Here is a 10,000-nt window from a genome sequence, read left to right as displayed (position 1 = left end):
CACTATCGTGCTAGTCATTAGGCTGCACTAGTACTTACGAGAGACTCTACCACGTGGCCTGTTAATCAAAACGACGGCACAGTCTTCATGTTCTGCTTGCAACCCTGACCTCTCCCGAGTCTTAGGAAGATCATGTCAGATCGAGTCAGTACGAGTCTTTGCCACATCTTAAATCGCTATCCCAAGGAAATCACCGGTTATCCATATTCTTAATTCCAGTAAAGTGTGGAGAGAGAGAGAGAGAGAGAGAGAGAGAGAGAGAGAGAGAGAGAGAGAGAGAGAGAGAGAGAGAGAGAGAGAGAGATTGATTGATTAAGAGGCCACACACAAAAAAAGAATGTTAGCCTTGCAGAAGGTACGTGACAACAAATAATAGTAAATTTGATTTTGCCTTTCATGTATTTGCTTATTTGTTGCTTCTTAGATTATTCTTTGAAAAAGCGATAGGTTATACAAAATCAAGAAATAGTTGATAGGACGCCCATGTGCATTTTGATCAGTGCGAGTAGGTATCAAAACCTGAATTACCGGACAGAGGCTTGGAGCATCCGCTCCGTGCGGCAAGGTGACCGACTGCAATTTCTGTCAAAGGAACTGGAGCGGCTAAGGGTTAAAGTGGTCACCCTTTTAGAGATGGAAAGACCTAACACACAGCATGATTAGCGAAGGGGTGGGTTGCATGTATTACTGATCGGGCAGCAGAGGTGGTCAACTTAGTCATCTCCAACAGACTTCAGTAGTAGAGGTAATTCCAGTCGACGAGCATATAATGGATCTGAGGATGCGTTTCACATCATGTCTCTTACTGCTGTATATACCCCAACCGACGTCTGTAAACTTGATGTGAAAATGGTGTTCTCTCCCCAAATTACGTGGCAGACAACTATTTTCAATATGATATCTGCGTTGTTCACGGTGACTTCAATGCGGTAGCAGGCTGTGATCGAGCTACCGTGGCATGTCTTTTAGTCCCCACTGAATAGGAACTTTGCAAATGCCCAGAGATTGAAGACTTCTGGCTCCTGTTACCAACGCTTTGACCCGCATTGCTAGACTGCAGGGACTGCGATACAGGCAACGTGGCTTAGGTGATCGGCCACTCCCACTCATTGGAAGCTGTCACAATTGTAGAGTTTACCAGAGTGCTGAGGTAAGTGGTATATAAGTATATATTGAAGGTAGTTACCCTCCGAGTCCACTTCAAAATCCCAGCGACCACCGCAAAGTATCTTCCTTAGACTGAGGGAGAAGTGTGTCCAGAGGTTTGCCGGGCATCCCTGCCCTGCCCGTTTTAATGTTATGTCAGAATACTTGAATTTATTCACTCTTATGAATTCCTCTTCCACGTCCATTAAGCTTTATAGTCTCATCTCTGAAGTTTACTATATTTGTCATATATTCCTGTATTAATCGAATTATTCTCGTACGTCCTTTTGGACATTTGCAGTTACTTGCATAAAATAAACTGAAAACGAAGTGCCAAGTTCTGATACAGACCAACTTGCATTACAGAGCGCTGCTCTATTTCTACTATGTTTCATACTCTCAATACAATTCTGAATCATCCTTTCGTCATTCTGCTGCGATTGACTCAATTGTAGAGGCCAGTGCCAAATATTTAAACGTCTAATTTACTCTGCGGAAAACTTCACCATAATATTCATAATTCAAAGTGTTTTTCGAATTCAAAGTAAGGCAATTGGTCAAAAGGGAAATTAATAATTGGGACATCTGACAAACAATATATTATTCGAAATATAAAAAAAAAACTTTTGTCATTATCAGGATCAGTATCCTTGGCTCCTCTATTTTAGATGATTTCAGTTGTACATCACCGTGTGTGTGTGTGTGCGTGTGTGTGTTTGTTTGGTTGTTTGTCTGTATGTTTGTATGTATATGTGTGTGTGTGTGTGTGGTGTGTGTGTGTGTGTGTGTGTGTGTGTGTGTGTGTGTGTGTGTGTGTGTGTGTGTGTGTGTGTGTGTGTGTGTGCGTGTGTGTGTGTGTGTGTGTGTGAGAGAGAGAGAGAGAGAGAGAGAGAGAGAGAGAGAGAGAGAGAGAGAGAGAGAGAGAGAGAGAGAGAGAGAGAGAGAGAGGTGTGTGTGTGGTGAAGAGAGAGAGAGAGAGAGAGAGAGAGAGAGAGAGAGAGAGAGAGAGAGAGAGAGGAGAGAGAGGAGAGAGAGTGTGTGTGTGTGTGTGTGTGTGTGTGTGTGTGTATAATCGCAGGTACCTGGTCATGACAGGTGCTGTGATAAATTAGCCGCTGTAAATAGTAAAGATAAAATACATACAAAATTAAAACAAATAAAGACGATATCGTCTTGTCCTGTTACCTTCATTTCTTAGATTAAGGCTAAAATTAAAATTTAATGGATACTGTCACAGGCCAGTATTTTTTCTCTCTATTTCTGTGTTTTCAATTAAAAACAAAAATCCAAGCTAACGTCTGAAATATGAAGGAGGCAGAAGATAAATAAAAGATGTACCAACTTTTATAGCAGAGCCACGAAAAAAAGCGAGCCGTTATTGTTACCAAGGATTCGAACTATTGTGAGCAGGATTCGAAACGGCCTATTCGCACCAGACTGGACATTTCTTGCTTATGTCAGTTATTTTTTATAATTGGGCAATTAGGAAATGACTTCCTTTACATTTTCCCTCCTGCTCTTGGTCTATTATCCCCCTCCCCCCGCACACAGTCCAAAATATACCAAAAATTACTACATCTGCTATTAACCACCTACTTCACAATTCTTTTGCGGTTTCTCGTATAGCAAAAGAATTTCGGTAATGTGGCAGCCTAGTTCCTCGTTTTCTTTTTTCTACACATCACCCTTCGTTGTGATTAGCCAACATCAAATATTTTCTTTTGGTTACCTTAATGATAAATTCTGCTATCAATAAAATAATTTTGTTCCCGATAATGTAGAAATGCAGCAATATGCTATATTTATTTATAAAGGAAACAAAGAGACCACATGTGATACTACAATAATATATATATATATATATATATATATATATATATATATATATATATATATATATATATATTAATTCTGTGTGAAACCTTATGTTAGCCCAAATTTAAAAAAAAAAACGTAGCCAACCGAATACGCCATCGACTGTCATTTGTTTTCCAGACTAGCAGACGAACTTTTGTTGAACGCTCTTGCCTCTTGCCCTGTTTGCCCGCGAAAGTTGTATTGGAAACCGCTTTTTTTTCTCTCTTTCTTTTTATTTTTTTGTGAACCGTTAATATTCCTTATGCACAGATTAATGTGCCTTTCTCCTCAATCGCAAAACTTCTCTCTGAATTATCTTCAGACGAATTTACAATGTAGTTGCCAGTTTTCAAAAATATTCTGTCGGGGGGCTTCGTCTGCAGAAAGTTCCTCTGTTTTATGTCGCGCTGTTGCGTTTCAGTCTTCTTTTCTACATCGTTTCTGCTGCTTGCACTGCTTTCACACAACTCTGATCACGCCAGTTCTATTATGCGTCTTTGGCACTACCCTTTTTATTGGATTGCCATGGGAATCTATCATGGGTATTTTGAGGTTGATAAAGACAATCGAGCCTCGTGGAAAAATAGAATGGAAGGACTGCGTCACAGCAAGCTTCACACAACAGTACAATGATTAATTGTTAAAATAAATCATTAAAAGAAAAGTGATTAAAAATAATAATAATAGACAAAAACATTTAATTTCTATACTGTAAAGAATTCACAATTAGTACTAAATATTTTGTTCTGTTTACTTTCCCCTTATTAAAAATCAGAGGGCAATTAAGCTCGTAACACCACCCTCATCCAACGTAAGCAGAGCAAAGGGAATATGGGATTGACTGTGACTGGGTCTGAATTGCACCCAATGTTTGCCCATCGTGTCATATGTAGCGCCAATAAATACTATACTATTGCACAGCATTATTTTTGTTTCGTTTTAATATATTTGTTATTCGCATATTATTTAGCGTGAGGAGTCATACACCAGGCCGTGTAAGAGCTCCACTACATGGAGAGTCTTTTGTTTTTCTTATATTTTCCCTTCTGGCTAAAGAATATACCGTCGTTCGCCGTGCCCCTTTCCCTTATAAAACCAGTTAACTGCTACTGTTTAATGGTCACTACGATTTCAGTCTTCCTTTTACTTTTTTCATGATATCATCGAATGTCATTTAGCTTCATCCTCCCTTCGGTTTCCTAAGTCCTGTTTACGTCTTTTTCTCTTTGTATATTGATACCAAAGTACTCTCTCACTCTATCCATTTTTGTCTATCGGATTGCCACATATCTTACCTGGTCCCCACACATTCTTTACTTATTTTTAGAGCACCTAAAGTAATTTTAGATCCCCCTTTTTGTCAGCAGCCGCTCATTTCCTTCATTAAATAGTTTGTCAAAATATTCTCTCCATTTTTCTTGTGTGAGTGTGTGTGTATACATACATGTATGCATACATACACACATACATACATACATTTAGGAAGCTGCAATGCACATGGGAGCTGACTTTACTTTAGACCTTGATGGGCAATACCCGCCGGGAGGTTCTCAATCGTGTGGACAAGCTTTCAGTAGAATTTGTGGGTTCGTTAATATCAATAAAAGAAATGTCTTTGTTCCTCCATATTAGGACCATTGTCATAAATAATTCCGAAACGCATGCACCCACTCCTTTCTGTTTTTTTTATTATTATTATTTTTATATCATTTTTTAAAAAAATACTTATTCATATTCATATTAAAATTTACTTCCATAGATGCTAAGATGAACTTCCTTGATAAATAAGACTTTCAAGAGTGAAATACTATTTAACTTTTCCTACTGCACTTCCATTCAGCACAGATAAACATATTCGCCTTTTGGACCTCAGCACTCGTCTCAACTAATTTTGCGTGGTCTTTCTTCTCCCCTTTTTCTTTTCTTCTTCATCCCCTTCTTCTGCCCACTTCCTAAGGTGTGAGAGCTGTGTTGAAAGGATGAAAGGCTCGCTTTGTGTCAGTCATGAACAGCCTCCGGGAGTCATGGACACGGTATTCCCTTGGTTAAGTGCCTAGCCCTTACCCCTTATGGGGACCCTGAGGGGTAGACCGTTTCTTTTTCCCACTTATTTCAGGCTCACCATGGCCAGTAATGTAGATTTTTTATCCTTATTAGGTGCATTAAGGCTTGCCCTTTCATCATCTAGCCTATATAAAGTTGATTTTTCTGGTTTCATGACCTCTGCCTCTCGTTTAACCATGGCTCCGGCCACTGATACTAATACCCCTTCCTCGATGTTTGCTGTCAACTCTACCCATTCCGGATCATCCACCCAGGTCATTACTTCTCTCTCGTCAACTCTTATCTCCTACTGCACAGACAGTCTACCCTACCCACCTTCATCCTTATAGTCCTCCTCCCCACAGTACTACCTCACTGCACACCACCCCATCTTCCTTCCGCCCTCGTCCTTCCACTGCTTCCACCCCTACAAACCTTTTGATTGCTATTTTTGGCCCAGCCAGGTGGGATCGATTCTTTGTGATTCCCCCTTCAGCCCCTTACTCTGACAATAACCTTCTCTCCTAGCAGTGTCTTAAAAATAAGTAGGCAAAGTTACATTTTGCAGTCGTTCCGATCGTTCACGCCTTGTCACATCTGAGCCCCAAGCTCGTACATTAGCTATCCTGATTAAACTCACTGGCAAACCTATTTCTTTCCAACCTCACTCCTCCCTTAATACATGTACCTGAACTGTTTCAGTCTCCCCAAATGATTGTCCTGTCTATGACATGGACTAGCCAGACTATGAAAATGATCTGATGGCCTGGCTCATCGACTATGATGCAGTGGCAGTACAGTGCTCCATTATTCTATTCAGAGGCCAGCGTAAGTCCTACACCCATATTGCCAAGATTAGCTTTTGGAGACATGAACTCCCCCATTTAATCTATATTGGAGTGTCCTGCCCTGCCCAGCCACATCAACCCCTCCCTGCCATTGTCGGAAATGTGGCATTTTAGCCACACAGCCAAACAATGTGGCTGCCCTCTATGTGCCCAACCTGGTCATGACCATTCAAATTGCTCTGCTCTGTCACATATGTGTCAATTGTGGTGGCTCCCATAATGTATTTTACATGAGCTGCCCTGCCTACAAGCTTGAATCCGAGGTAGCAGTTCTCAGGCACGAGAACTCTCTTCTCCAGTCAAATTACTTTTCCAATATAAATACAAGAACTCCAATCTCTATCACTTCCCCTATGCCCAACCCTCCTTCTTCTCATGTTTCCTGTTTCACCAGGCAATCTAACTGTTCCATCCTATCCCTCTCTTACCATTTCTTCTCTGAAACCCACCTCTTCCCTCTGCTCCTCGGACATATATCCCCTCTTCTCCTCACAACAAAAACCTTTGCTTCTCAGACCTTCCCACCCCAACTCCCCTTCCAGAAACTCTTGAAGATGTCTTGAACTTCCTAAACATAAAGCAAGAGAATGCTTTGTTCCCTCCAATTCATCTATTCCTCTTTGTTCTACATTCAAAGTATTTGCCGATATCCATCCTCCTCCTCAAGTTTCCCCTACCCCTCTTCCTCAAACTCTACCCCAAAACATCCCATACTCCTACTCCATGTGCACCACCATTCCCTCTTCTTTCCCCATTATCCTTACCACTCCTACCTGGAAACCCATGCAACTCCCTTATGTTGCAACAGTTTCCGTCAGTGGATCCTTCCCCTCCTAACATCCTTCCTGATACTTCATCACCTTCTCCTGTTCCCTTATATCATTCTCTGGATTCTTCTCCTACTTCTCCAACTACCATTTCTACCCATATTACCTGCTGGTTGTTTCATAATGGCTCCTTTGTAGTTTTCCTCATACAGTGTTACTCTAACCTTCCTCTGACTCGGATACTCTCAATTTGATGTAATCACTCTATACCTATAATCCCTTCCTCTTTTATCCATTTGATCTAATCACCCTATACCCTTAACCCTTTCCCTTTTAAAAATCCCCATTTGCTCTTCCCTCTTTACTCTTTTCACTACCATACTATCCTATAGTGATCTACAACCTTTGACATCTAACACATTTTATCCAAACATTAACTCATTTCTATCCTTTTTACAACAATACTTTACCACTGTGCTATATGACTTTTAATGTCTAGCACATTTATTGGTTTTAACCATTAACCATTGTGCTGTGAACACTGTTTGTTTGTGTGAATGGGGAGGAGGAAGGGTTTTCTCTTACCCCCCTCCAAAAAAACTTTCTTCTCAACTGACTGGATGCATGTCGAACAGGCTATGGTTACATAATGGGTCTCAGAATAAAATTTCATGCATTTTTGGAAAAAATGAAGCACTATAGCTTTATATGTCTAATATTTATTCAACAACATTCCCTTATAAAGGGAGATCACCATTCTTGCCATCACAATCTCTTTCACTACACACTCATAAATTTCTTAACCTAGCAGGTATAAATCTACGAAATAAATTCCTCTGCAGGCATGGTTCCTTCAACCTTGTAACAAAACACTTCCAATCATCAGTTGCCTCTTCCACTTATGCCTCCTCTTCATCATCATCATCATCATCATCTTCTTCTTCTTCCTCTTCCTCATCCTCTTCCTCCATCTCCTCTTCCTGTTTTTGCTCTACTTCAGGGTCCACCTGGCAGGAAATAAAATAAAATAAAATAAAATACAAACTGCAGTAACATTAGGAGTTAGATGAAATGCTTCTATATTGGTACTTCCTGTCTCTCAAGAACACCCTGATATATCTGATGTCTGTACCTTTAGTCTCTTTTTAGGTGGTGCTGCTGTGGCCTTCTTTACCTCCTTTGTATGGAAGGTGGTGTAAAGAACAGTCATTTTGTTGCCGCTGATAAGAAGATTGTCTGCTTTTCTAAAGGCCTCCTCAGCCAACTTAGCATCGCTGTATGTAATTTTTGCAAAGCTGAAAAATTCAAAATCTTAACATCACAAGAAAATGCTAAAAATATTAACAGGAATATTATAAAAGTACATTCTGCATTAGAAAAAAGAGTAAAAGAATAAAAATCTATTCTTCAAGCCATTATGTAACAAAATGTCAAACTTACCTTTTCTTAGATCTGTATGAGATGTGCAAGGCTGTTGGGAATATGGACTTCAACTCCTTGAGCTTTGTGTTAGCTGGTATGTTCTCCATGTACAATCTGTAGGTTCGGGAAAAATGTAATGAAAATCAAAGCCACTTCACTTATAAGATCACTCTAAATTTCATACTTGTGAAATCTTCAACCAAAAGAGAGTGGAAGTACTTACTGACAAGGATCCACCATTATGGTCTCATTTGCATTCTGTGGCTTGACCACACTTCGGCAAACAAGAATATCTTTCCTCTTCCCTAGTACCTTCAACATCTGTTTTGCTTCCTCTGGTGAGGCATAGTCCACGAAGAAGGTCCGTTTTCTGGAAAGCAGGAATGATTAAAAGATAAATACACAAACAAATACATTTTACCTTCTAACTCTCCTCTGCTGTAAGTTTCCTTCCTCTTTCTAGAATCTGCCCATCTTTTCCATTCATTCACTCCCACACACACCCTCACTCCCACCTCTTACTAACTCACTGAGCTAATCTAGCTCTCATCACACTAACTAACTAACTTTTACCAACTTGCTGAAACTAGTCAACTCTGTCTATCCAATACACAGTCACTGTAATAAAGTCACTCTCTCTACCCAACTCATTGCAACTAGCTTACTCCTTCTCACCAACTAACAACAGTACCCTACTCCCTTTCACCAACTTGCTAAAACTATCCTACTCCCTAAAAAAAAAAAAATCAATATCAATTCACTACACTACTCCTCACTCACTTTTAATCATTCCTATAAAAAACTCCCTCTTTCTCTCAGATTCACTCTTGAAATGAGAAGAAATGGACATTATGATTATAAGGAATCCTATTATCATCTCTGTCCTTTTTCTTCATTCAATCTAGATTTGCAGTCAATGAAGGAAGCTCACTTGCTACACCTAACACTCCACATTTACCAAGGCTAAAGAAAGAAGCAGGAAATACCTAAAAAGGGGCTAGCTGTGATAGAACTAAATGAAACTTCCAGTAGAATTAAAGCAAAACAAAAAAATTACCCAAAACTTTTAAAATAAAACATAGACCAAAAGAAAAAAAAGAGACATTTTAAGTTTCGAACTATTATTACATCAAAAGTTATTACTAATATATTAATAGTAATAATACTAACAATAATAACAACAACAATAATAATAATAATAATGATGATAATGATAAAGATAATGATAACAATAATGATAATGATAACAATAATGATGACAATAACAATAATGATAACAATAATGATGATTGATGATGATGATGATGATGGCATTAGTGGCAGAAAAATAATCTTTTGCTGTGATAGTAACAAAAAAAAAAAACTCATGTCCATATATACACCATGGCAGGTACATACATGCCCCCGGCAGATAGTCCCACCATGCCAAGGCATGTGTGTACATGCCACCCATCGGCAAAGGGTTAATAATAATAACAGTAACAATAATAATAACAATAATAATAATAATAATAATAATATATTGATAACAATAATGATTAAGATAACAATAACAATAATAATAATAATAATAATAAAAAAGCAAAAAGCTTGAGATCAATATTAGGGAAACTTACGATTTTCTTCTGGCATTCACAGCTTTTTCAAATTCTACTTTATCGTCATAGTTCTGCATCAAGACAAAGAGACAACGAGCATCCCTCGCATTTCTTCGTTCTTGGAAAATTTTTCTCAGGTCTCCTTCTAGGGTGTTCTGAGGAGAAAATGACAGTATTTTTATCAGTAATATAAGAATTTCCAGAATTTCCTTAAATCTTAGCCAGATGAAGATATTTTATACTGTTGTACACACAAGAAGAAAAGGTATGAATGGGAAAAATCAACTGCATATGACAGAAAATGGAACTAATGCATTTC

The 10,000-nt window shown here is 38.9% G+C and overlaps 1 protein-coding gene across 1 annotated transcript in view; it reads right to left on the bottom strand.

Moving 5' to 3' along the window:
• Nucleotides 1-7,364: 7,364 nt before the first annotated feature.
• LOC119577954 (DNA ligase 1-like) overlaps nt 7,365-10,000 on the bottom strand; it is a 7,532-nt gene continuing 4,896 nt past the window's right edge. The window contains exons 3-7 of the mRNA XM_037925652.1: nt 9,700-9,836; nt 8,307-8,453; nt 8,102-8,197; nt 7,794-7,956; nt 7,365-7,668 (exon numbers count right to left, since the gene is read on the bottom strand). Coding sequence (XP_037781580.1) covers nt 7,561-7,668; nt 7,794-7,956; nt 8,102-8,197; nt 8,307-8,453; nt 9,700-9,836 — 651 coding nt within the window. The 3' untranslated portion in view covers nt 7,365-7,560. The remainder of the gene's footprint in view (nt 7,669-7,793; nt 7,957-8,101; nt 8,198-8,306; nt 8,454-9,699; nt 9,837-10,000) is intronic.

This window comes from Penaeus monodon, chromosome 2 (genome assembly GCF_015228065.2).
Source record: "Penaeus monodon isolate SGIC_2016 chromosome 2, NSTDA_Pmon_1, whole genome shotgun sequence".
Taxonomy (NCBI): Eukaryota; Metazoa; Arthropoda; class Malacostraca; order Decapoda; family Penaeidae; genus Penaeus; species Penaeus monodon.
This window is presented reverse-complemented; position numbering and strand designations above follow the sequence as displayed.